This window comes from Lacerta agilis, chromosome Z, assembly GCF_009819535.1.
Source record: "Lacerta agilis isolate rLacAgi1 chromosome Z, rLacAgi1.pri, whole genome shotgun sequence".
In the NCBI taxonomy this organism is placed as follows: domain Eukaryota; kingdom Metazoa; phylum Chordata; class Lepidosauria; order Squamata; family Lacertidae; genus Lacerta; species Lacerta agilis.
In genome coordinates this window covers 30,508,078-30,535,676 of record NC_046331.1, presented here as the reverse complement: position 1 = coordinate 30,535,676, position 27,599 = coordinate 30,508,078, and the positions used below count along the sequence as shown (strand labels likewise).

Here is a 27,599-nt window from a genome sequence, read left to right as displayed (position 1 = left end):
CGTCCCCCCCCCCCGCCACCGCTTTAATCACTATACTACACCACAGTCTTCCACTATTTTTTTGATTCCCCCTTCTTCTCACTGCCCTTCAGCACAGCAGACTTTATCTAGGACACAACTTTAATCTGCTCAAATCCCTCACAGTTAACTAGTTTTATAGCACTCTCATCTTCTAGCTTTTTCTGATTTTACCACCTTTCTCCAGTGCCAGACTAGTCTAGTTTGCAGGGTTGGCTCAATACATTTCACCCCTGTAGGCACCCCCCCATGCCCCTGCCCCAATGATACCCACAGATCTGAGCCCCTGTCCCACCCTCTCCCTGCTTCTGCCATTGTGCTCACACTGCTGCCAACCCTGCCACCACAACTCACCTGCAGCTCATCTGTGCTGCCACCAACTCACCTGTGCAGCCACCATGATCCAGCTGCTGCTGCAAGGGTGCAGCAACGAGGGCAAAGCAGCAGGGGTGAGGGCAATGGCACTTTGTTGGTGGCACAGGCAAAGCCCCAGCAGGGCTGTCAGCTCCACAACTGTGGTGGCAGGGAGGGGGACGGATCTGCCACCCAAGGCAAATAGCTTCACCTCGCCTCATGCACAATAAAGAGGATAATACCACGTACCACCCTGAGCTTCCCAGACTGAGAATATAATATGAAACATGCTAAAATAATCATGTAAAAGGGCACCCAAGTGTAGTTCATTTGTTAAATTTTATTTGCCAATATGTTTGTATTGTCATCAATGCTGCTTTATGAATTGGTCTTATGTACACTGAAGCTTTTCGATGTATTGCCGCAGTCTCTGCTTTTTAAATTGCATCACAGTGGCTCTCCTGCTGCCATTGCCCAATTGTCCAAGACTCTCTCTCCCAACATACAAAACTTGCAGCTCTCTAGATGTTGCTGGACTCCTACTCCCATCACCTCCAGCCAGCATGGACAATTATATTTTTTTTAAAAAAATACAGTAATTTTTATTGGTTTTGTAAGATTTTTAGAACAAATATCATTATACAATTAATAACAAAAATAACCAGAGAAAACAGAAAAAGAAGAAGAAGAAAAGCAGTAGATTCTTCTTACATAATTAGTTCTTCACCTTGTTAAGGGACTTCCCACGGTCTCCCGCCCCCATCTGAATTCCATATCCTCAACATTAATCAGCAGTTTTTATAATCTATCACTTTAACCAATATACTTTTAACCATATAGCTAACTTAAAAAAGAAAGGATATAGCAAAAACCTATAACTACTTCCTAAGGTAACTCTAAATATTACCATATTTATTCAAATAAATTTTAAATTTCTTCCAGTCTTCTTCCACTGTCCCTTCTCCCAGATTGCGGAGTCTTCCAGTCAGCTCAGCAAGTTCCATAAAGTCCATCATCTTCATACATAAAGAATGTTGAGTCTCTTTCAACATTTTTTCGTCTCATTATAAATCTTTTCTCAGAAGTCATTTACTTTGGGGCATGTCCACCACATGTGGTAAAAGGTCCCTTCATGTTCCTTACATTTCCAACATTTGTTATCAGATGTACGATACATTTTAGCAAGTTTTACAGGTGTTAAATACCATCTGTACATCATTTTCATCATATTTTCTCTCAGAGCAGTGCATGGCGTAAACTTAGCCCCTTTTTCCACAATTTCTCCCAGTCTTTTAACATGATATTGTGGTCCCACATCCTTAGCCCAGTCAATCATTATAGATTTCACTTGTTCATCCTTCGTATGCCACTCCAGCAACAAATTATACATTTTGGAAAGATTTTTTAATCTTTGTGTCCAACAATTCTATTTCCAGTTTGGATTTTTCAGATTGAAAACCAAAGTTTTTATTGTCCATTTTAAACACTTCATTAATCTGATGATATTGCAACCAATCACTTAAATTATCTTTAAGTTGTTCATAAGACTTTAATTTAAATTTATCCAGCATGGAAAATTAACAGGGATAATGGGAATTGTAGTCCAACAAATTATGCAGGACAAGAAGTTCCCCATCTCTGATCTATCCAGTACACTGACTGACTGTTGTCTGCAAATAAAGAAGTTTCAGAACGACTGTAGAATGAATGGCTGTGCTTTTCTGCAGGTGCAGAGAGGTCAATCCCAGGATTAAATCAACACATGACTGACTGAACCGTGATGTGATCCATTACACGAGATTTGCTGAACTGCCCAATTGGTGTGTTCCATTTTCTCAAGCCATTTAAAACAAGTGACAAATGTGATTGCTCCTTTCCTCAGACACTCAGGGCATAGCCCGCTCAGGAAATCATAGGCATCTTCTCACACTCACCTTGTCATTTCTGGATAAAGAAGCAAGGCCTTCAAACTGACAGCCCTTTGGATTTGCCGTTTTTCCTCCCTTGAATGCCCTTGGGATTAAAGAAACAAGGGATAGGGAATACATTAAATCCAGATTAGGTTTAGCTGGATGCAGCGGAGCCACCAACAGGGAAGAGCAGCACATGAAAGCAAGAAACAGGTGAGAGTTTCTGTTTTAATTTCACCCTCCTGACCTAATAGGAATTCTTCAGCCTGCCTTGGTTTGCTAGCCACACATATTTGAAATATATTCCTGGCCATGGCTTTCTGTTAGGTTAGGCCTATTTGACTGTTGGGGGTTGATCTTCAAGAGGAAAGGGGAGGTGCTGTGTGTGAAGCGAGGGACCATCAATCTCTTACAGAGCCAAATCCTGAATCAAAGTCCACGTAAAGAGCTTTTTAAAGAGAGATTTGAGGACAGGATGTGTTTATTTATAAGGTGTTTGTTTGTTTGTTTGTTTGTTTGTTTGTTTTAAAACTGCACTTCACTGTAAGGGCCCAGGATAGATTACAACCGTATAATATACAGGTATACTCACTGCACTTGGGAGTGGGGTAGTTTAGAGAAGAGCTGAGTAAGAGGCAACGTGATACAAGTATATAAAGGATTATGCATGGCATGGAGAAGGTGGATAGAGAAAAGCTGTTCCCTTGTAACTAGAACTCATGGGCTTCCAATGAAGATGAATGCTGCAAGATTCAGGACAGACAAAATAAAAGTACTACATCACCTGGCTCACTGTTAAACTATAGAACTCACCCCCATGACAGGCAGCGATGGCCACCAACTCTGATGGCTTTAAAAGACGATTCGACAGAGAAATGGGCTATCAGTGAGTGCTCGCCTTCATGGCTACGATCTGCCTCCACAACTGGAGGCAGTAATTCTTCTGAATAGCAATTGCTGGAAACTTCAGGAGGGGAGACTGCTGCTGTACTCGGGTGACTGATGCCCTGCTTGCATGTCTGCCACAGGCAATCTGTGGCGGACTAGATGGGGCACTCTAGCGTGATCTAGCAGGCCTGTTCTTATGTTCTCATGTGTGCGGAAGGGCCAAGAAAGCGCCATTCAGTTCTGCTATTCAAAACAAAATTGTGGGGTCCAAAATCTTTGATTTTAAGCATGTGTTTTGTACTGGGTTCCTTTGATCCTGGGGTCTTAGTTAAAATCTAAGGTCTGCTATTTATTTATTTTAAGCAATCAACCTGCCCTATACTGAAGTTCGCACATAGCCACCAGTCAAGCATCCCCCCTCCCCACATTTTTCTAAAGGGAAGAAAATCTTACAACAGGATTATTGTTGCTTTGCTATTTTTCTTCAAGGACAGTGGGGAAAACCAGAGACTCACCCTGCCCCTGTTCATCTCTGTGGTTTGCTGGAGTATGTTTCACCTCTTCTCTTACTGCTGGTCTTGGCTGCAAGCTATCCAAGAGCCAATGAGGTAAATCTAGAGAGCCAAGTGTATCTGGTGCCCTGTGGGACTGGTGGGGAAGAAGGCTGGGAAGCCGGTGTTAGGTGAAGGCAAAGCCAGTTATAGATGGAGCCACAGGTTGAGCTAACTAACTTTGTCCCCATCATCATTCCTATGGGTTTCTACAAGGGTAGCATACTAAGTAGGATGAAAGTAACATGTGGTGGCAGCCCCAGGTCTAGTTGTTGGAATCCTGGAAGTCAAGCCCCAAGTCGAGGCAAGTACACTTTGGTGAGAGAACAGCAGCGATTTAACATTGCTATGAAAAGCTTTGACTTCTGCATGTGGAACTGGGAGACAGCACAATCTTGTTATTTTCCTCAGACAGCAAATGCCTTGCTCTGGTCCTGCTTTTAGCCTCAATATCTTTTTCCTTTTTTTTTAAGGAACTGCTGCATTTAGTGCCTAAGTAAGCAGAGCATTCTGGGTAACGAAAGACTCATACATCTCTCTCTCAGCTTTATATGACCACTGAATTCTGGTTTATTTGCATAGTGCCAAACAAAGGTTGCTAAGGCAATAAGCTGGAGCCCTGCTGGTTGCCAAGTGATCCACCACGTGCTTCCATCCACTTCTGTTCCAAGTATATGTTGCCCTTTCAACCAGGCCTGCGCCCCACAAAAAAATCACTATAGCAACACAGAAGGCCTTCACTATGCTACTACGCATGTCACATTTTCACAAAGAGAGGGGTTGGGTATGCCATGTTCCCTCAGAGTGGCAATGCAATGATGAGGAAAGATGTGCTCTGATTAATTTTTGCCTGCCATTCTTAAACAGAGAACTCCTCCACCTGTTGTGGGGTGGTGGGGGAAAGAGGAGAGAAATAAAACAGACCCTTCACATCACTAGTAATTATCCTCACAAAACGATAGCTTGTAAACATTTTTCGGAAGAACTATTAGTCCCACTGTGAAGAGCTTCAGGGCCAAAGTACTCATTACAATAATTACATTTTTGAAGCTGTGTGCTTAGGACTTGCCATGCATCTTTCTTAACAACAACAACAACAAAAGCAGCCATATGGATGGAGAGGAAGGGTGGAATGGATGTGTGCAAAAAGCAGTTTTTTGTTTTGTTTTTTAAGGTGTCTCCTGTGAGGGATCCTATTCCCTCCCCTTCAGTACTTCCCCAACAGTGACTCTCCCTAGGTTTCACTGACAACTAGGATGAATCCTTCAGTGTTCATATGGGAGTTGTCTCTGGGGTACCTCAGGGCTCTACGGTTGAAAACCTCTTGCCACCTATGGGATCTCCCTACCAGGGTTCCCAACTACTGCAGTTTGCCTTCCCTTTAGGCAAATAAGCAGCACACTTGGCTTCACTGTCCAGCCCTCTGTATGACAGGAGAATAATCAAACGGTTTCCTCTTCCACAGGAAAGCTTTGTTCTCTCCTCTTAGTCACACCTCTTCAGGTACTGATACACTGCCACAGTCAGAGAACGTTTAAGCACATTTAACTTTATTAGGTAACTTGAAAACATGGATGTCTCGGGTTATTACTGGTACAAATCTTCTTCTCATGTAATTCAGCTTTGTTATAACATTTCCTGCATCCCTTTAGCAATGGTAATGACCAGAGCCGTCTTAAGGGGATCTGCCGCCCTGGCGCGGCTATCCCTCCGGCGCCCCCGCCATGCCGCCTCTCCGCCGCCTCCCTCCCGCGCTTGCCGCCCCTTGGGAGGGGGGTGGGCGAGCGGGGGATGAGGGGCGTGGCGCTGGAGCGGCGCGGGGCTCTGCGCGCCCTTCCAGCGCTTACGGGACGGGAGGCGAGGGCGGTCGGCTCGCGCTCCTGCGCGCATCCGGATGGCGCGGCGCAGCCGGGCGGCGCGGCTGGGCAGCTTGTGCCCCATCGGGCGTCCCGGAAGCGCTGGAAGGGCGCGCAGAGCTGTGCTCCTGTGCTCTGCTGGGCAGCCAGAGGGCGTGGCGTGGCCGGCCAGCTCCCTTGCCGGGAGTCAGAGGGCGCTGCCGGCAGGCGCTGCCAGTGGGGCTGGAGGACGGAGGCGCCCTCCAGGCCATTGCGCCCTGGCGCGCCGCGCCACCAGCCCCAATGGATGAGACGGCTCTGGTAATGACCTTTCCTCCCATTCCCCAAAACCTAACCTCCCTTTTTCTCTCTCTAATCCTCCACCCCCAACTGCCAAACCCCCAACTGCCTTTCAAGGCTGTTCCCCCTCCTTTTAGAATGCCAACTAGCTCCACCTCCCAGGGAACACCTACCTAACATGGGAGTGATAGGTTAACCCATGATGAACCTGAACCATCAGCAGGCATTATTCCGCCACATCTCCATGCAATAGTTTCTCACAGTGTCCCTCTGCAACAAAATGTCACCAAAAGGCCATGCTTTTTAAACATGTCATCTGGATTTCCCTTTACTATGGGAACTCTAATCCTCCCTCCCTTCAAAGGTGTTACCAAATTGCATCTTTACGTTACCCTTCTCTTTCCCATCAGGAAAGTGACCATCCTTGTCCTTGGCCTAGACAGTGCAGGAAAAAGTTCCCTGGTGAAAGAAATCCAGAGAGGTGAGTTGCTGAGGAGAACTTAGCGTCAGCTAAGCTTTCCAGCTCTTCCACTCCAGAACCTGAACTCAGTGCCTAGTAAAGCTGACAGGAGTGTTTCTAAAGGCTCATCCACACTTAACCTTTGCTCTGAGTTTATAGGGAATTCACGCAAAAGCTATAGCTGGGTATTTGGTGGAAAATCCATCCAGCAGGTATTCGAATTCAACTACCTGGGAATTACATTCCATCATAGGTTTCTATGGTCCTCGCACTGCGCAACGGCGGTGAATGCTAGTAAGATGTCTATGCAGGCCATTATGCATTTCTTTATAACAAGAGGTAATTCGCATATCCCCTCTGCCCTCAAGGTCTTCAACGCCAAAGTTATAGCTCAGTTGCTCTATGGAATTCCAGTCTGGCTGCCAGGGTTTACCCAGCTGGTAGAACAAGTGCAGGCAGCTTTCCTTTTTAAGATTTTCGCTGTCCCACATTGTGTACCCTATGCAGCCTTGTGTCTAGAGGGAGGTCAACACAAGGTAGAGTCCGTTGCCTGGGCCAGATTTCTTATATGCTGGTTAAACATCTTCCTCACAACTGATAAAGATCCTCTCCTTAGTGAAGTTTTGTTAGAGACCCCTTTCTTTCCCCAGGGCTACAGCGGTTTAACATAAAGATACAGCAACTTGGGCTGTCAGTGGAACTTTTGCGATTGATGCCCCTACCATCTGCCAAGGCTATAATAAAAACTAGGTTGTGGGAACGCCAGGAACTAGCAGCAACAGCAGAGAAAACATGTTCCCCTCTCAAATTTAAACTTTCTTGGGCACATGAAATTAACCACAATTATCTTGAATTTTTACTTAATCCTCAAGAAAGAAGTGCATTTTCACTGGCCATGTTTAATTCAAATCCCTCAAAGCTCCTATGGGGAAGGTTCTCAGGAACAGTGGAAGGAGAAAGAATTTGCCCATGTGAAGACCATCTGGTGGAAACTCTTACATACATGGTTCTTAAATGTAAACTATATGCTGATCTCCACCAGCAGTTCCTAGATCAACTCTGTATCCCCAAATGGAAACCAGAACTAGAGGTCATACATTTTCTATTACTGGGGTATAACCAGGAGCTCACCAAGATAGTGGCTAAATATCTTTATTTGTTTTTTTGTCATCGAAACACATTGCAGACATCTGATCTCCCTGGAGACCTAGAGTGTAATGTTAGACTGTTTTGCTTCTTTCACTTGGCAAATGTTTTATGTCACCGGGAAGGCAGTAATTCTGTATTGGTTTGCTATGGATGAGTTTATAGGTCCATGCTTTCCAGGCCTGTGTCTGAGTGTTCTGTTCTGTTCTGGTGCTTTCCCAAGGAAGACTCATGTTTTACCACTGAATTGGAGCAAACAGCAACCCATCTGCTCTGATTCAGCAGTAAAACACGCTGGGACATAGACCTGGGAGGCCCAGACTTGTGCCTAGAAATGCGTTGCAAAAGGAAGTGTGAATGAGTCCTCAGCCTGTGCTGGAGGCCTTTCTTTCATATAACATTCCTCAGCCACTCTTACATAGTTTAGTTCTAGGAGACTGGCTGTCAGGTAGACCTGAGTCTCAGCATCAGCCTACATCCCTTGTTGCTGATTTCAGCTGCCTATGAGCCCAGTACACACTGGCTGACCTGACACATTACTCTGCACAACCATCACTTAAATAGTAAAGCTCTATAATTCCCTTAATTTCCCATATTTGGGCTATGAGTACCATTGCTCAAAACACCAAAATGGCAATACCTATGTCCAAGACAGTAGTATCAGTAGGCTTGGGGAAACCCCAAGGTTTGTAGAAGAACAGAAAACTGGGAGACTACCAAAACAATATAATAAGGACTTCGGCTGCATACATACCATACATTTAAAGGACACAAACAAACACACCAAAAATATTGGGACCTGTGGTTAACCCTTGACAGAGGTACAATTTCCAGCATCCTTAACAAACTACAGTTCCCAGTATTGTTTGGGGGAAGAAATGTGCTTTAAATGCATGATGCATACACAGCCTGAGTGTATACTGACTGTCAAGGGAATATAATGGGAAACAGAGCTTGAGTGGGCAAATACAATGGTGTATCCTAGAGGAAGGACCTGAACAGGAATGCTTCACTGTGCAACATTTTATATCAGGCCCTCCTTGCAATTTCCTATAATTCCTTTCTGGAAATTAGAGGAAAGCTCCTGTGGTGTATGAGCTTACCGGTATTTTTCCTTGAGACTGATGCCCGCTGTTGTTGTTGTTGTTGTTGTTGTTGTTGTTGTTGTTGTTGTTGTTGTTGTTGTTTCGTTTGCTCTTGCTACTTTTGTTTGCAGTCCTCTCCTGTGAAGTGCTTCCCATCACCAAGCCAAACCAGACGGCACTCAGGGTGGACAGGTTTGAGGTGTCCCTCATTGACCTGCCTGGTGGACAGCAGTCCTTGGGAACTTGGAGGGACCAATACAGCACTGCTCATGGAATTATCTTTGTGCTTGACTCCAGCGATGTGGCAAGGATGGAAGAGGCCAAGAAGACTCTCTCCCGTGTTCTGGGGCACCCCAAAGTTTCAGGAAAGCCTCTGTTACTGTGAGATACTGATTCTCCTGGCATCTTCCTTCCTTTGTTTGTACCCTTTGGTGAATGAGTGGGTGTAAAACAGGGGTGGAGATCCCCCCCCCATTTTATTAGACCCACTGAGATTCCTCTTTAGGCCCATGAGGCCATTTCAGCCAAGCTACATCCACCTGCCATCCACTTGACATTATACAGTATATGACATCAGATGCTGGGCATGTTAGATCCACTGACATGAAAGAGAAGTTGCAGGCAGAACTGATCCGAGGCACCTGCAAAGTGCCACAGAGAGCAGTAAATGGAGTGGTTTTATGCCTTCCAAGTCATGATCAGATCCACAAGGCAGTTTACAGGGGAAACGATGTATCTTCAAGCCATCTCAATAAGCTTACACTCAGCCCACTTCTGTGATCAGTGAAAAGTTCCAGGGGGCAGGTTTTAGTTCCCTTTGGAAGGTGGCCACTGGAGGCAGCTCATTGGTGTTTTGTAATATCTGTGTTTAGCTACAAACACACACAGAGAGCATAGATGGAGGTGCAGTTAAATGCTCCAAAAGACAGCCAAAGCCCATGACTCCTGTAGTAGGTCTCACGGGAAACAGGTGCCGCTCCCTACAGCCAAATACTGTTACCTTACAGAGCTCCTCCAGATAATTACTGACTCTTCACCCTGGTTTGCTTGCACAAAGCTATTGTGGAGGCTGTACAATGTCCACTCTTTATTGAGCATCCATTCTAATTTGTTTGATGAGGCAGTGATACAACAAATAGCATTCATCCTTATTTGGTTGTGGGACGTTTATATGTCTTCTTCCCATTAATAATTTGTTCATCTCACACCTTTCAGTGCCTTCCCCCATCACTTTCCTGACTAAAAAAGTCACCCCTTTCCTTTCCTTTCCTTTCCTTTCCTTTCCTTTCCTTTCCTTTCCTTTCTTTTTTTAAAAATGGATTTATTGTACTACAGCAGCAGAATGCTTTAATCTACTTTAATTGTGCAGACCTAATTTGCTACCGTGTGCTTGAATCCTTCCCACAAAACAATTACAGTCCGGAGCAGGGGTTAGCAAACTTTTTCAGCAGGGGGCCGGTCCACTGTCCCTCAGACCTTGTGGAAGGCTAGACTATATTTGGGGGGGGGGGGTGAACGAATTCCTATGCCCCACAAATAACCCAGAAATGCATTTTAAATAAAAGCACACATTCTACTCACGTAAAAACACCAGGCAGGCCTCACAAATAACCCAGAGATGCATTTTAAATAAAAGGACACATTCTACTCATGTAAAAACACGCTGATTCCCGGACCGTCCGCAGGCCAGATTTAGAAGGCAATTGGGCCCGATCTGGGCCTCAGACCTTAGTTTGCCTGCCCATGGTCTGGAGGCAGGGATAGATAGTTTAGCACTTTCCTAACCCTTTTCCCAACTAGAAGGGGTATATCAGGATGAGTCATCTTCTCTGACCATCACTTCATCTTTTGGGCCCTCCTAGCACCCATGGAATAACACCAGCAGAATATCGGAGCTATTAGCGGTCTTTTATCAAGCCTAAAGTCACATCAACACCATAGATTTAAAGCACATGGCTCCTCCCCCCCCCCCCAAAAAAAACCATGGGAACTGTAGTTTGTTAAGTGTGCTGGCCATGGTAGCTCAGTGAGGGGTAAACTTCAGTTCCCAGAATTCCTTTGAGGAAGTCATGTGCTTTAAATGTGTGTTAAAAGTGCTTTAAGCGTGTGGATCTGCCCATTCAAGTCTGCATAGTAGACCTGGTGCCCTCCAGATGTTGTTGGACTTCGGGTTAGAAAATAAATTTGATTCAGCACACATTTAAAGCTTTAAAGCTCAGTCTATCAAGTTTGCACTTTCTAAAGCAATATGCAAACCAAAACACAGCAATTAATCGTAATCCACTCTTACCCAAATTTTGTGATACAGTTCTCCAAAAAAACAATGTGTACAAAAATGCATATATAAGGGGAAAGTGCGCATAAAAATGGAGATATTGCGGGGAAGGGGGCCATAAGTTATATTATAAGTTATATTATTGGGATAAATTTGCACTAAAATGCTGGTGCATGTAAGATTGGAAAAAGGAGAAACGGAGAAGTAGACAGATCCTTTCACCCTTGTACTACAATTCCCACTAGCCACAACCAGCATGGCCAATGGACAGCAATTATGGGACATGTAGTCTAACAACATCTGAATGGCCAAAGGTTCCCCATTGCTTTTTTAAATGGTATAGCTATAACAGTGGGTGTGCTGTTTGCTAATGGAATCTTGCCTTTCCGTCTGTTCTGTTTTCCAATTTCTATGTGAATGGTTCAAGGTTGGCAAACAAGCAGGACAAGCTGGACGCTCTCTTGCCCTGTGAGATCATTGAGTGCCTGTCTCTGGAAAAGTTGGTGAATGAAAACAAGTCGTTGTGTCGAATTGTAAGTAAAATAATACCCTCTTTACACAGGTTGGCTATTCTTCACAAGGGGGGTGAAAAGGAAGTCTCTCTTTTGTCCACTCTGCCCTTCGTGATGATCATTTCCATGGAGTTTATACAGACTGTTACTTCCTCTTGCTCAGATTACATATCCTATTTTAATTCTTGCCAAATGGAATTGAGGCAATTGGGCCAGAGAGGTCTGGACAGGGAGTCCTTGCGGTCAGAGATGATGGGAGTTGTAGTCCCACAACACCTGGAATAATGGAGGCTGGTGGCCATTGGGACTGGTAAGACATCAGTCGGCAGACTCAGATGCCATGACAGATGGAGCCAAATAATTCTAGTTTTGCCCCCTTCCAGCTCCCTGTGGTTGCACAAAGGCAACCCTAAGACTAAAAAGGATAGAGATAAGAGCCAGTGACATCCCCTGCACAGGTTGTAAGAAGGCAAGCAGGTAGGGGCTAACTGAGAGCAAGTGGACACCTCCCCTTGCCTCCTGGTTGGGTTGGCCCTGGAATGCAGCACTATCTTAGCATTATCTAGCTCACATAAGGTCTACTTTGCTCCTTAACAACTCCTGATGCATAGAAAATACATTAATGTTTGGCAGAAAGTGGCTTCTTGCACCAAGCCGGTTCATCTACATCAATTTCCCTTGTCATTTAGCAGGTTTTGCATTGCACCAAGAAATGTCTCCCCTTTGCCTGCTGGTCTCAACATGTCACCAGAGAGGGCCTGCCAGAGTTTCTTGTAACAGACCTCCCATAGGTATTATGGTTTTGTTGTTGGCATCTATCTGCCAACTCACAAACACCTCCACTTTCTTTGCCTTGAATGGGGCAGCTGGGTTTTCAGACTGGCTGTCCTCTATCTTCATCTTACAGGAACCATGTTCAGCTTCCAAAAGGCTTCCCAAAATCCAATGCTGGGCCATCGTTCAAGGGCTACATTGGCTGTTGCGTACAATTGCCATCAACTACAGTGTACTGTGTGGTCGCATCCAGGAAGACAGTCCTGAACAGCAAGTGTCACTAGAGCAGGAGGTATCCAAGAAAGTACAGAAATCCAGGAACAGGACATCAGAAGCCAGGTTCCTCCTCCTTCCTGCAAGCCTATGCTGTGTGTAATGCCTACTCCTAAGATCTTAGAGGGGGTTGGACCATAGCTCAGTGCTGGAGCATCTTGCTTTGCATGCAGAAGGTCCCAGGTTCAATCCCCATCCTTTCTATATAAGGGTGGGGAAAATTTTCCTGTATGAAATCCTGGAGGGCCACTGCTGGTCAATATTGACAATATGGAGGTAGATGTGCCAATGGTTTGACTCAGTACTGTATAAAGCAGCTTACATTTCATGTTCCTAGAATGCAAATGGGAGGGGCGCAGAATGGTGAGAAAAGAAAACAAAGGTCAGTTTATAAGAAGATTGCTTAGTGCAGGGTGGTGAAGAAGAGAGCAATGTGGTGAAAAGCTGAACAGAGAGCACGCTGGTAAAAAGGGGAAAGACAAGAAGGGAACAATTAGAGCAGAAATCGAAGCAGGAGTCAACAACATGGCACCCAAGGTTCCAATAGCACCCTTGAGGTCTTACCTTGGGGCCAACAAAACCTGTGTGTGTGTGTGTGTGTGTGTGTGTGTGTGTCCCCCACACACACACTCTGCCCTCTTGGTCATAAAGTAAAGAGAGTGCTTGCCTTTTTCTTCTTTTAAAAGTACATAGAGATTAAGAAGGAAGTTGACAGAGTGATGCTCTTTCCCACTTCCTTTTTCAGCTGCATGTGGTTTTCAAAGCTCAGCTTAATTCTATTGCAGGCACTTCCAACAGGTAGATCACAATCTACCGGTAGATCACTGGATGCCTGTGGTAGATCACTGGTAGATCACAGGCTCCCCCCAAAGAAGGTCAACAACTTTGCCCCCCCCAAAAAAAGTCAGCATCGCCCTGAAACCTTAAAACGAGGCTTTCCTCCTTAAAAAACAAAGAAAAAAAGCTCAACAACTTTGACCTGAACCCCCTGAAAGGGGGTAGATCACTGCCAGTTTTTAAGTCTGTGAGTAGATCACAGTCTCTTGGGAGTTGGCCACCCCTGTTCTATTGGATCTGATTTTTACCCAGATTCCTTGGTAAAATGAAGTGTGTGCATGTGCGGGGCAAGTGTGCCCACAGGCCTAAAAATTAGAGCAAATGGGACAAGCTGAAAGACTAGAGACAGAAACTACTACCCAAACAGCAGCAATTACTTGACATTGACTGAGGCTGAGAAACTGAGGATGAGAAACAGTGAGGCCACATCGACACCATATATTTAATACAAATTTAGCACATCACCTTCTCCTGAAGGATCCTAGGAGCTGTCATTTGTTAAAGGTGCTGGAATGTAGTTATGTAAACTGCAATTCCCAGGGTTATTTGAGGGAACCCATGTGTTTCTAAAGTGCTTTAAATATATAGTAGGGATTGCACCTGATTTGCTCAAGGGTCCACCAGTAGATCTGTAGTTGAATAGAGACCAGGTTCTCCAAAAACTACATTTATTTGTTGTACCAGATAGACATAGAAGATGGCAGAGCTGTTTTTGGCATCACTGCTTAGTTTCAAAGTTGAAGGAATAGAATAATATGTACATATGTGCATCTTTTGAATAATTTATTATATCTGCCTTTAGGGAGCCATTGGCCAGAAGGGAGTTCAGCCAAGAAGGAAATGCCAAGATGGAGGAAAGAAAACCCACAAAGCTGCCCCAGAATATCCCCTCCCAGGTAACTGGTGATTCTGCTATATTTTTCTGCCAGGAATTTTACACTTTTAAAGATGCATTGTTTCATAAAATTAATTAATTAAAATTAAATATGCATTGTTTCATAAAATTAATTAGTGACATAATGGGCAGGTTTAGACATCATGGCAAACAACAGTTAATTATTTACCACGTGTGAACAATTTGTACCCTGTTTGCTCCTTGCTAGCACTGGGGAGAAACAGATCACATTTCCTGCCTTAGCATTACATCTGAACCAGAAATAATGGGTCGTTTCACTCAAACAAACTCATGATCAGGAAGTCAAGAACAATCCATGTGTGGGCAATGGGGATGCAAAAAGGCATCATTTTCTGTTCCATTCCACCTTGCATTCATTTCAGCAGCTCATATTCCATCAAAATTGCTGTTGCTTATCTCACTGTCTGCCATGGCAAAACTACATAATTTATGTGATTTCTGTAATTAATTCCATAAATTATGTTGTCATCATGCTATTCCACCGCATTCATTTCAATGCAAAGGAATTGCAATGCAAATGTGGGAGGGGGTACATAATCAATTATGTATCGTTTGCAGACTGAAAGCAGCAGCAACAGTGAATGCCAATTGTATTTGCTGGATTGATCTCTGTTCTGGAGTCTGGACATGAGATGAATAAGTGAACATCGGCAGTTTCAATTTTCATTGGAATTCTCCAGCATCCCTAGTGTGCAAGGCCATAGTTCAATGGCACAGCACCTGCTTTCCAGGCAGACACTCCCAGGTTCAATCCTTGGCATTTACAAGTTGGCCGGGGCAACTTATAATTCCTTCCTGAAAGCCTGAAGAGCTGTTCCCAGTCCATTACTGAGCTAGATGGACCAACTGTTTGGCTCAGTTATACAGCTTTCTATGTTCCTGACATTTTCTGTGCCGTGTTTTCTGAAAGCATTCCCAGAGACAGAGCTTTTCCTCACATGCACGAACTTTGTTTTTGCTCAGCCAGAAGAAATGGCGGTGGCCTCCAAGAAAAAGAAAGGGAAATTAAAGCCGAAGGTGAAGAAGAAAGGTTTGGTGCAGTCGGAGAATACCTTGACAGAAGATGACAGTCCTAAAGCAGCAGCAAGTGGGAGCAAAGTGGGAGGTGTCACTGTCCGCCGTCCCAGCAACAAGGTTGCCCAAGAGAACCCCAGAGTTCTGGAAACAACTCCACCCCCAGCAGGTAAACATAAATTTCTTAGAAACATGATAGAAATGCTAGAAGCATGACGATGAAGAAGTAGCAGTATTATATGACCATCCCACCTTTCCTCCAAAGAGCCTGAGGTGGCATAGGTAGTGCTCCCCCTCTCCATTTTATCCTCACACCAATCCTGTGAGGTAGGTTATGGTTGAGAGATAGTGACTGGCCCAAGATCACTTCAGTGAGCTTCAGGGTTGAGTGAGTCTCTGTAGAACTTCTTCACAGTGCACTGTCATGGCCGTATCAGCTGCAAACAACATCTTGCAGGTGAGGATCTGCCGTGCTTTCATCTTCGTGTGGACAGGCCTCCATTAGCGAAAATAACATAGTGAAATTGACTTGCGAGGTGGTGTGTTGTTTGATAAGCACGAGACTGAGTGTTTGGGTTGGGGGAGGCTCATTTAATTTCATTGTACACAGGTTGTACAATGACAATAAAGGTATTCTTATTATCACTCCTTGAATGAAAGTCCACACTGTCCTCAGCTGAGCTGAAGGCATTGGAGAGCAACAGGAAGAAGAATATGCCAAAGAGAGTCAAGGTGAGAACACAGCCCTGCTTCACACCACCTTTTATAGGGAAGGTGGACAAGAATGAACCATCATGCTGTCATTAAAAAAAAAAAATCTCATTTCTCACTCAGATTGTTCCTCCAATTTTAGCATTTGTAGCATTTGAAAGTCCACCTGGTTATTTAGCACTAGGTTTGTTACTTCATTGCTTTTATTAGTCCAGTCCGCAAGTTGGCCCGATAGATTCTCAAACTTCTTTTCGAAAGCTCTGCCCAATCTGAGACAGGAGCTTTCCTTATCTTGCTTATGTAGTAGTTTGATTCTCTGTCTTCCTCCATGGTCATTAGCATTTTCATGCCTTTTTGTGTTCTCATTCCTCCCTTGACCATCTCTGAATCTGAGGCCTGAAAGAAGGATTCATGGATTTCTTCTTGAATATCGAGTCTTGCTGACTTCTTTTTTTGGACTCTGTATGTGCAGCTTTGGTCTGCCAGGGCAGGAATAAAGTTTAGAATCGTATGTGTTTAAAGTCCACTCTGCATCAAAGTAGTCCTTAGGCAATTAGAGACACTAAACTATTCTGCCATTTAGCTCCTCGGCTAGCCATGCACCCTAAACACTGGTGAATTTTCATGAGGATTCCTTTCTACAGTATTACTATTCTTAAAATGCAAAAATATGTGGGGAACTGAATTTGTGATTGGAAAAATGAGAGACTGAGAGAACAACAACTGACAGATCTTTCTATTCCTACTAGTTAATATGATGTGGCTCAGAAATGAGATTTGAGTCTGTGGCAGTTTAATTGGACATGGTCACAGCACAACTGGAGGGGAAAGGAAGGATTCTGCAGCAATTGAAAAACGCTGTGGACAGTTCTTATGTAAAGTTTTTATTAAAAAAAACACAACCAATGTACTTCTATAAACATCTTTAACTGGCTATTATATTGCAATGTTTTCTTGCCAAGGCATGAGCCTCAATCACATGCAACACTCCAGTCAAACCATGGCTTAGCACAAACATGCTGGCTCTAGTTGGCTTGCTCCTTCCTGGACTTTTCAGTGCAGTAGCCAAGCCATGGTTTGGTTCAGCTTATTGTGCAAATCTAGAATACTGGCTAAGTTCTGTCCTCCTTAACCAGTAACTATAGGTCAAAACATAGTTTACTGTGGCTTGCAAACCAGAGAATTTATTCCACCCCCACCCCACCCCCACCCCACTTCTCTTTTTCCAGGACAAAGTACAAAGAAGAAAAATAAAAGACTGAAAAATAAAGTCAAATCTCAGGAATCACCACAGATCCATCCAAACGAGCACCTATCAAGCACTTTTGGTACATCTTACTCAGCTAGGAAAGTGGTTTGTGGGAAGAGTTGCAAAATATCAATGATACTCATTAAAGCAACAAATAAGGTTGATTAGTTTCGGGATGAAACTAAAGCGCTGCATATTTTAGGGTCTTTATTGAGCCACATTGTGGGCAAATGTGAATTCCTGTGGCAATGCTTCCATATTGAGTTGGAAGCAGGATTAGGCAAAATTGCATACAAATCATATGTATATAAGGAGAAATTCTCACTAAAATGCTGGAAAATGTTCACGAGGGCTTGCCAAGTTACGCAGAAATGTGGATAAATAAATTTTCAAGGCTAGAGAAAGTTTAAACCGTGAAAGCCCAGCTTTGCCATATTTGGCCATTCCTACTTTAGACTATTTACTTAGCTGTCTTGTTCATCCTTGGGTGGATAACCAGGGTATACGTCTTCCTAAATAATTGTCAGATTTATATGATCCCACCTGTGGAGGCACCTGTTGTTGGCATCCATCTGCCTTGAGAGGAATTGGCATGCACCTCTGGGGATGAAGCCAGACCACTGTGTTAGCAGTGCCAAAGTGGTCTCCCCAGGGCACAAGCCTGGGCAGTATGGAGGTCCTGGGATCCCCAGAGGACAAGACCCTTCCTCTCAGCCCCCCTGATGTAGTACAAAGGAAAGCAGAGCCATATGTTTGGCACCAGCTTGGCTGCAGGAGTTGCTGGAAGGAGGTGGACCAAGGGCCATCTAGCTGCCTTAGGGACTCCACTTTTGATTTGTGTAGGACTAGAGGTCTTACAGTATGTTATTTCCTTTCTTTGTATAACAGTTAAGAAAAAGGAATTAGATCAGCCCAGGGTGACTGTGTCCTACTTTACAGAGGATGGTCCCTGTTTGAAGGGCTGTCTGCTTCAAAATTCTTTAAAGAACCATAAAAAGGGAGAACTTGCAGAGATCAGTGAAGTTTCCCAGTTAGCAGCAGGATTGCAGACTGAGCAGGCACACAGGTCTCCAGGTCACAATCTTCACCACTTTGTGCAAATGTACCGGTATGTCCTGTTTTTTCTTTTTTCTGGCAATTTGTAAGTGGTCACCCTGTTTCACCCATGGCTCCTTCTTCCACAGATTTGTATCGGAGAGCCATGCTGGCTCTGAAAATGCAGCCAGAGGGCCGGAAGCCACAGTCTACAACCACTCCCTAACTGAGGTGCTCCACACTTTCCCTTGGGACTGAGGATTCAAAGTGGTACTAAGAGAATTGAAGAAACTGCAGCAGCGAGGCCAGACCTACCGTAATTCTGAGGTGTTCCAAGCTCATCTTTCTTCGCAAGGTGTTGCAAGGTGTTTAAAGGGGCAGGTGTTAGCATACAGTTGGTAGTCGACGGAAAGAGCCCTCCCCAAATGGAAAGCCAGGGTGCTTCCTGTCTGTTGCTATTTTCAAGGGGGTTCAATCACATCCTGGCAGATTAAAGGTGTGCAACAAATCCGCTTCCCTCAAAACACTGAACTTCTTTTGCAATAAGGAAAGGGAAAGGCACTGGATTGTGTGGGATAATGCTAGCTTTGACACAAGCTTCATCTTAACTTCCTGGAAGCAAATCATAACAAATCCTCATTCAATAGCCAATGGCAGCTAATTTCCCTGCAACGAAATCAGGATGAATGCTCCACTAACAAGGCAACTGGAAGCATCCCTGGTCTCAGAAGTAGGGGTGGGGTGCCTTCAGAACTCCTCCAAGTCATTTTGCTACCTGAGGCAGAAGACAAGATGGTGTGTCCACCGCCCCCTATTCTACACAAGAAGCTGACGTCATGATGCATACACTACGGAGAGAGGCCCCACCCCTGAGGGTGCCGCTTGGCTTGCCGCACCCGGCAGCCAAGCAGCTCAGTATGCCTCTGCATAAATGCTCACTGAGTAAAACTGAGTTAAAATGGCTTTTGTACACTTTAAACCAGCAATGTGTGCATCTGCCTTCCTGCCTCATCCTATGAAGAGGGAGCATCATATTTGTGAAGAAAAGAAGAAAGGATCAATGTTCTGGATACCCTTAGAAATTGCCTTATTATGTATGTCCAACTGTGATTGACAAGTGGGCACTCCCTTAGGACCATTACCTGTACCAAATTATACGTATTTTATTTTGTATATTGTTTTTCAAAACTGTTGGTTTCATCTGTACTTTCATAATTTTATTGTGTCTACTTTTAAAGTTTGTCGATTTTATTGATATTTTCTTATGAATATTTTATATTATTTTGTGTAAGCCATTTAGAGAGGGTTTATTATTATTATTAAGTGGGATATAATGTTTGTTAAATAAATTTAAAAAGTAAATGTACAACTATGGGGAGTACTCAGAGGTTGAAACATTCTTCTGCTGGAGTACTGCCAGAGCCTCTGTGGATTCTATAAACCTAAAACAGCACAATTGTGGCTTGATTGAACATAGAATCATAAAGCAGTAGAGTTGGATGGGACACCAATGGTAATCTAGTATAACCCCCTTCAATGCAGGAATCTCAACTAGATCATATATGACAGGTGGTCATCCAACTTCTGCTTAAAAACTTCCAAGGAAGGAGAGTCTGCCACCTCTCATGGGAGTCTGTTCAACCGTCAAATGGCTCTTACTGTCAGAAAGTTCTTCCTGATGTTTAGTCAGAATCTCCTTTCTTGTAATTTGAATCTATTGGTTCGGGTCCTAACCTCTGGAGGAGAAAACAAGCTTGCTGCATCTTCCACATGATAGCCCTGTAAGTATTTGAAGATGCTCTCGTCCTCTCCCCCATGCTTTTTAATATCTATATGAAGCCGCTGGGAGAGATCATCAGGGGGTTTGGGTTGGGTGTTCATCAATATGCAGATGACACCCAGCTCTACCTCTCTTTTAAATCAGAACCAGTGAAGGCGGTGAAGGTCCTGTGTGAGTGCCTGGAGGCTGTTGGAGGATGGATGGCGGCTAACAGATTGAGGTTGAATCCTGACAAGACAGAAGTACTGTTTTTGGGGGACAGGAGGCGGGCGGGTGTGGGGGACTCCCTGGTCCTGAATGGGGTAACTGTGCCCCTGAAGGACCAGGTGCGCAGCCTGGGAGTCATTTTGGACTCACAGCTGTCCATGGAAGCGCAGGTTAATTCTGTGTCCAGGGCGGCTGTCTACCAGCTCCATCTGGTACGCAGGCTGAGACCCTACCTGCCCGCAGACTGTCTTGTCAGAGTGGTGCATGCTCTGGTTATCTCCCGCTTGGACTACTGCAATGCGCTCTACATGGGGCTACCTTTGAAGGTGACCCGGAAACTGCAATTAATCCAGAATGCGGCAGCTAGACTGGTGACTGGGAGTGGCCGCCGGGACCACATAACACCGGTCCTGAGAGATCTGCATTGGCTCCCAGTACGTTTCCGAGCACAATTCAAAGTGTTGGTGTTGACCTTTAAAGCCCTAAACGGCCTCGGTCCTGTATACCTGAAGGAGCGTCTCCACCCCCATCATTCAGCCCGGACACTGAGATCCAGCGCCGAGGGCCTTCTGGCGGTTCCCTCACTGCAAGAAGCAAAACTACAGGGAACCAGGCAGAGGGCCTTCTCGGTAGTGGCGCCCGCCCTGTGGAACGCCCTCCCGTCAGAAGTCAAGGGAATAAACAACTACCTGACATTCAGAAAACACCTAAAGGCAGCCCTGTTTAGGGAAGTTTTTAATTTGTGACTCTGTATTGTATTTTGATATTTGTTGGAGGCCGCCCAGAGTGGCTGGGGAGACCCGGCCAGATGGGCGGGGTATAAATAAATTATTATTATTATTATTATTATTATTATTATTATTATTATTATTATTATTATTATTATTATCTCTTCTCAGTCTCCTCTTTTCCAGGCTAAACATACCCAACTTCCTCAACCATTCCTCATCAGGCTTGTTTTCCATACCCTTGACCATCTTGATTGCACTCCTCTGCACACATTCCAGCTTGTCAATGTTCTTCTTAAATTGTGGCACCCAGAACTGGACACAGTACTCCACAGCTGGCTCCAGGTTTGAGGGGACCCTTAGTAAAGTGACATCTGGTGAGTCCTGTTCTAACTCAATAAAGACTCATGAAATAGCATCCTTCCAATCTGGTGATAGGCTGTTGGTTTCTCGTGGTTAAATTTTGCAGCATGGCATTAGTGCAAATATAATGCCTTAGTGGTGGATTTATACTGGACCATCTGCACACCTGTTCACTTTATTAGCTGTTCTGCAATCCTTCCCCAGTGTTATTGCATTACTGCCACCTGCACAAGAAAAGTGGTTGAAAGAAAGGTAAGAACCAAAAGTTCCAGGATAGGCACTGGTTGGTAGTGAAGTAGTATGTCTGCTCCAAAACATTTGCAGGCACAAACAGTATTGAAAGTGGGATCACATATACCGTAACTGCCCCAGTGCCATCATGAGCACAGGCCATCATAAATGCACAATTTTTAAAATGATGCATGGAAGGACCCATGGACAACACTCTCCCTCCCCAGTTCCTCCAAAGGTCTCTGGGCTGGCCCACGACATTTTGGAGCTTGAAACAGAATGCCCTGCCACCGCCCGCCCCCCTGCAGATCTGGGACCACGCCACCTTTGCCTTTGCTGTTGCTGTGCCTCAGCACCCACCGTAAGTAGATAAAGCTAGTCTCCAATATGCTTTAAATGCATGGTGTGTACATAGTTATGTCTCACTCTCAGGAAAAAACAAAAAGCAGTTGTGCTGACTTATGTGAAAGATGCCAAATTCCACACTAGGGCCCTACTATGCTAGGCCAGTCAAAATGTTCTGAAAGGGTATGCAAGCTTTCCAGTTCTCCGGAAGACTTCATTGGGTTGATGGTAAGCAAAACAAGGTTGGTTTTGGACTAAGGCTCTTAGTTTTTGCTAAAGATGGAACTTGTAACATGATTATTTATGTTTATTGTTTTACAATGGGGGGAGGGAGTCCCCTTAATTCCTGGATTTAGTAAAAGTTTGAATTAATTAAGGTTTGATTCAACTTCGCCAAACACAGAAACCCCAGGATTTAGTTATGCTAAATGAAGGGCAGTATACTACTACTGCTACAAATAATAATAATAATAATAATAATAATAATAATAATAATAATAATAACGACACTGGGGGTCTCAAGAATTATCCTGATCTTATTTACTGAGTTGCCTCCAGTCCAGCATCAGAACGCCAAGGCTGCAGTACTGAACCCACTTACCTGGCTAGAAAAGAGTGATCACTCTCAAGGCTCATCTGGAGCTTTGCCTAGATAAATCCAGAACTGCATTGCCCATCGCATTTGGGGCAAGGAGACAGGCTAAAAGTGAATGATGCCGGACGGCCATTGAAAGGCATTGGTGCCCTTCTGGTTAGCAACTGGTAAACGTTGCATTTCAGGATGCGTGCGACTCAGAGAAATTGGGGTTGCCCAGAGGATGGGCTTTAGGGGCCTTCTACAAGCAGCCAGGCAAGAAAGCATTAACATTGGGATGGCAGGTGGCCTGCATTAGGGCCAGTCTGGATCCTGCACCCTGATCCTTAAAGCACACCCTGACAAGTGTCTTTTTGGAATGGCTATACGAACTGCATTAGGATGGCTTTAATCCTGAGCCATGATACAGTTTAGACTTTAAAAACTAAACATATTTTTGTGTTGCTTTCTAATGGCTGTTTGAGCAGGTAATATTTTGTGTGTTTGTAGATGGTTCCTAAAACCCACTGTTTCTCTGGATGGGGAGCTTATGGGTCCAACAATAGCCCTTTCTAGGATCTTTTCCTTCTCTTCAGGGAAATAATCTGGGTTGCCCTATCTGGCAGTTTAACAGTCCAGTTCTATTTTTTAAAATTTTCCACTCCCTCCTGATTGATTAACACTCCATTAGCTCTGATTGGCTTCTCGGTCTCCAATAGGACAACCCAAGGTCTGTCAGTGGTGATAGTGAGTGGGGCAACAAATGTCAATTCTGCCTTTGTGCAGCAGGCTAGTAGGCATTCACACACACATCATGTGCCTGCCAGTGGAGAAAGGGTGGAAACAACACAAATATAAATGAACAAGTTGGACTTGCAGCAAAAAGTTAACATGTGGAGTGTGCCAGCCAGCCATGGCCTCTCTCAGAATACTCCATTCTGTCCCCACCCCCAACCCAGTTTCCTAGGATTTTCCCCTCCAACACTCAATCTGTGGCTCAGTCCTTTTTCCAGTGGATTAAAAAACAATTTATTTGCACTTCTGCAAACCTTGCTTTTCCTTGCTCACACCTCCCTCTTGTGTAGAAATGTTGTCATTTTAGCTACATGAGGCTTGGAAGTCAGAAACCTATTGCTGTTAGTACATATCCAGGATGGGGAACTCGTAGCCCTCCAAATGCTGGACTCCCAACTCCCATCATCACTGGACATGATTTTTAGGACTGATGAGAGTTGGAGTCCCAATATCTGGAAAACCACAATTTCCTCATATAGAATTTATAGTGTTATGGGTTTCCGGGTGCCAGACACCCTAAATTCCTGGGTCTAGTGGGTGTTAGATATTTAATACTCAAGGCTTGGAGTATTAAAACAGGGTGCTAGACATGTATGTATTAACTCTACCAGGGACCATGAACTTGCTTTATTTGTTTATTTATTATTTACACCATTAAATTACATGGCACATTTAATCAATGGAATTAAAGAATTCACAACTAAATCAACAGTAATTAATTTCATTTTAGCAGTAATTTTTAGACAAATAATGCAGCTGTTGCAGGAAAGATTTTGTTCAGGGGGGGCCTCAATACAGCTCCTTGCCAAGGGCCCAAGGGACCCTAAGTACACCTCTGAATGCAAATCTAGGAGAGGAGGGAACTAGGGGATGGGGGAGAGAAAAGAAATTCAGAATGAGTGGAAGGAAATAATCCCATGAACGATGCCCATTATCCCCTCTATTATTTTTGTTATCAGTAGAATGTTTACTTAAAGATATAAAAGAGGATAAGAATATCAAGAGAATAACATTAGGAAAGAATATTTACAAAACAAAGGCTTTTGCTGATGATATTATAATAATGCTAGAGGACCCAATGGATTCAGTCATTATTCTTAAACATAGATTACAAAAATATGGAGAAGTAGCAGGATTTAAAATTAATGTGAAAAAACCAAAATAATCACAAAAATATAAATAAAAAAGAAATAGTAGAATTACAAAGGAAAGCAGAATAGGAGATAATAAATAAAATTAAATATTAAGGAATAGTGGTTATGACAAATAATATAAATCTATTTGAAAATAATTATTCAAAGATCTGGAAAGAAATTAAAGGGGATTTAGAAAGATGGGGAAATCTAAATTTATATTTATCGGGTAGAATAGCGACGATAAAAAATGTCAGTATTACCAAAGATCCTATTCTTATTTCAAATGCTTCCCATTGTAGGGGAAAATGAGATTTTTGATTTATGGAAGAGAGATTTAAGTAAATTCATATGGAGGAGGGGAAGCAAGAGTCCAATATAGAATTCTATCGGATATTAAAGAAAGAGGGGGGTGGGGAGTCCCGGACCTTAAATTATATTATGGGCAGCATGCTTATGCTGGCTCAAAGATTGGTTCCTGCTTGAAAACAGTGAATTACTAGAATTAGAAGGATTTAGAAATATTACGGGATGGCATACATATTTGTTGCAAGAAAAGAAAGGTAGTAATAGAGAATTCACTGACCACATAATTTAAAAATCGTTATTTAAAATTTGGAAAGATTTTAAAAGCTTACTTGAACCAAAAGTACCCTGGTGGGCGTCACCGTTAGAAATGACATCAATGAATAGTAGAATGAAAGAAGGAAAATGGTTGACTTATCAAGATTTGTTATTAAAAGAAAAAGACCAATTAATATTGAAACCATATCAACAGATTAAGCAACATTGCGCAAGCTGGCTGCATTATTATTAAATACAGAGTATATTCCAAAAACATAGTGAAATAGGTTTTATGGATAAAAAATCTAAATTGCAAGAGCTTTTATTGGAAAATACAAATAAACCATTGGCAAAGATGTATAAATATTTATTATGGTGGGAATTAAAAGATGAAGAGGTGAAATGTGTAATGATAAAATGGGCACAGGATTTAGGGACACCGATATACAGAACACAATGGGACAAATTATGGAATATTAATATGAGATTCACAGCTTGTTCAGGAATCAAAGAGAATATGATGAAATCGGTCTATAGATGGCACTTAACACCAGAGAGATTTGCAAAAATATATAAAACCAATTTGAATAAATGTTGGAAGTGTCATAGAATCATAGAGTTGGAAGAGACCACAAGGCCCATCCAGTCCAACCCCCTGCCAAGCAGGAAACACCATCAAAGCATTCCTGACAGATGGCTGTCAAGCCTCTGCTTAAAGACCTCCAAAGAAGGAGACTCCACCACACTCCTGGGTAGCAAATTCCACTGCCGAACAGCTCTCACTGTCAGGAAGTTCTTCCTAATGTTTAGGTGGAATCTTCTTTCTTGTAGTTTGAATCCATTGCTCCGTGTCCGCTTATCTGGAGCAGCAGAAAACAACCTTTCACCCTCCTCTATATGACATCCTTTTATATATTTGAACATGGCTATCATATCACCCCTTAACCTTCTCTTCTCCAGGCTAAACATACCCAGCTCCCTAAGCCGTTCCTCATAAGGCATTGTTTCCAGGCCTTTGACCATTTTGGTTGCCCTCTTCTGGACACGTTCCAGCTTGTCAGTATCCTTCTTGAACTGTGGTGTCCAGTACTGGACACAGTATTCCAGGTGAGGTCTGACCAGAGCAGAATATAGTGGTACTATTACTTCCCTTGATCTAGACGCTATACTCCTATTGATGCAGCCCAGAATTGCATTGGCTTTTTTAGCTGCTGCATCACACTGTTGACTCATGTCAAGTTTGTGGTCTACCAAGACTCCTAGATCCTTTTCACATGTACTGCTCTCAAGCCAGGTGTCACCCATCCTCTATTTGTGCCTTTCATGATAAGATAGGTACTTATCTCCACTGTTGGTGGAATTGTAAAAAGACCTATGGTTTTTGGAATATTATATATGGAAAACTAAAAAAATGTTGAAAATCACATTCGGGGGGGAAACCCTGAAATATTCCTATTGAGTATGACGCCGGATAACATCCCAGAGGATAGAAAAGGGATCCTTCTGTACGCTTGTGCAGCAGCTAGATTACTTATAGCACAAAACTGGAAGGAGGAAAAAATTCCAACGGTTCAAGAATGGGAAATCAAGTTAGTAGAATATATGACTTTAGCAAGAATGACAGCAGCAATAAGAAATATGCCAAAACAAAGAATAAAAGCAGACTGGAAATATGCAGATGATTTTTTGGAAAAAGAAGATATGAAAACGGAATTAGTGATTTGTTTAGATTGAGAGACACATGGGGAAATTTAAATTTAAATTTAAAGTATTTGAATGATTGGTAATTATGTTCTCAAAGATTAGGAGTAATTAAAATAAAAGGTAGAGTAAAAGAAGCGGAAATTAATAGGGAATCGGTGTATAAACAATATGAAGTTGGATTTTAAAGTTAGATTTTGAGTTTGTTAATATAGGTATTCAGTTGAGTATTATTATTTATTGTTTGTTGTTTGTTTGCTTGCTTATGTGTTAATTTGTTTTTGTTTTTGTTGTTACATTTGGTTTTGTAATTTTGAAAATATTAAATAAAGATTTTTATTACATTAAAAAAAAAGAAATAACCCCCTGAACTATTATTTTTAAAAGCGAGCATGAGATTCTTAATCTCAGGGTTGTTGGTTCAAGTACCACATTAGGCAAAAAAGATTCCTGCGTTACAGGGGGTTGGACTAGATTACCCATGTAGTCTCTTCCAGTTCTACAATTCTATGATTGTATGAAAAGGATTTATCTCTCTGAATGTGGTGAGGGAGGGTTTTTTTGTGAGGGATGCTATCTTAAGTTGAATGCACACTGAAGCATCAATAGATTTAATAAATTACCCAGATTACTTGCATGTAACCCACAAATTGAGTAACCCACAAATGGAGACTGTCGTCACGCCTGCTAGTGCTTTTTATTTTTATTTTATTTGTTTTAACCTGTTCGATTTTACTCCCAATTGTTTTAACTGTTGTATTCTCTGTATAATCGTGTCAGGCTACTGCCTGGTCTTTTACTATGTGCTATGGCCATAGGGCTAATGCAATAAATAAATAAATAAATAAATAAATAATTGTTATCAGATTAGATTCTTCTATTAGTTTAAGGAATCCTGCAGATGACAATTTTGTTCAGCATTCATGCTGCTTTGCTTGCGTAAACCTTACATAGTGGTTAGACTGTGTCCCATGTTTTTTGTAGCATTTGTTCTGATTTTCTTGTGGGGTGTTTGTATGTCTTCTTATTAATCAT

At 43.1% G+C, this 27,599-nt stretch overlaps 1 protein-coding gene across 1 annotated transcript; it reads left to right on the top strand.

Annotated features, from left to right (window-relative positions):
* Nucleotides 1-3,671: 3,671 nt before the first annotated feature.
* ARL13A (ADP ribosylation factor like GTPase 13A) lies at nucleotides 3,672-18,442 on the top strand. Its single transcript, XM_033137583.1, has 9 exons — nucleotides 3,672-3,778; nucleotides 6,267-6,337; nucleotides 8,679-8,928; nucleotides 11,250-11,355; nucleotides 12,242-12,447; nucleotides 14,021-14,114; nucleotides 15,098-15,317; nucleotides 17,089-17,187; nucleotides 18,293-18,442. Exons 1-9 carry the CDS (start codon nucleotides 3,720-3,722, stop codon nucleotides 18,367-18,369), a joined length of 1,182 nt encoding a protein of 393 aa, XP_032993474.1. The 5' UTR covers nucleotides 3,672-3,719; the 3' UTR covers nucleotides 18,370-18,442.
* The last annotated feature ends 9,157 nt before the right edge of the window (nucleotides 18,443-27,599 follow it).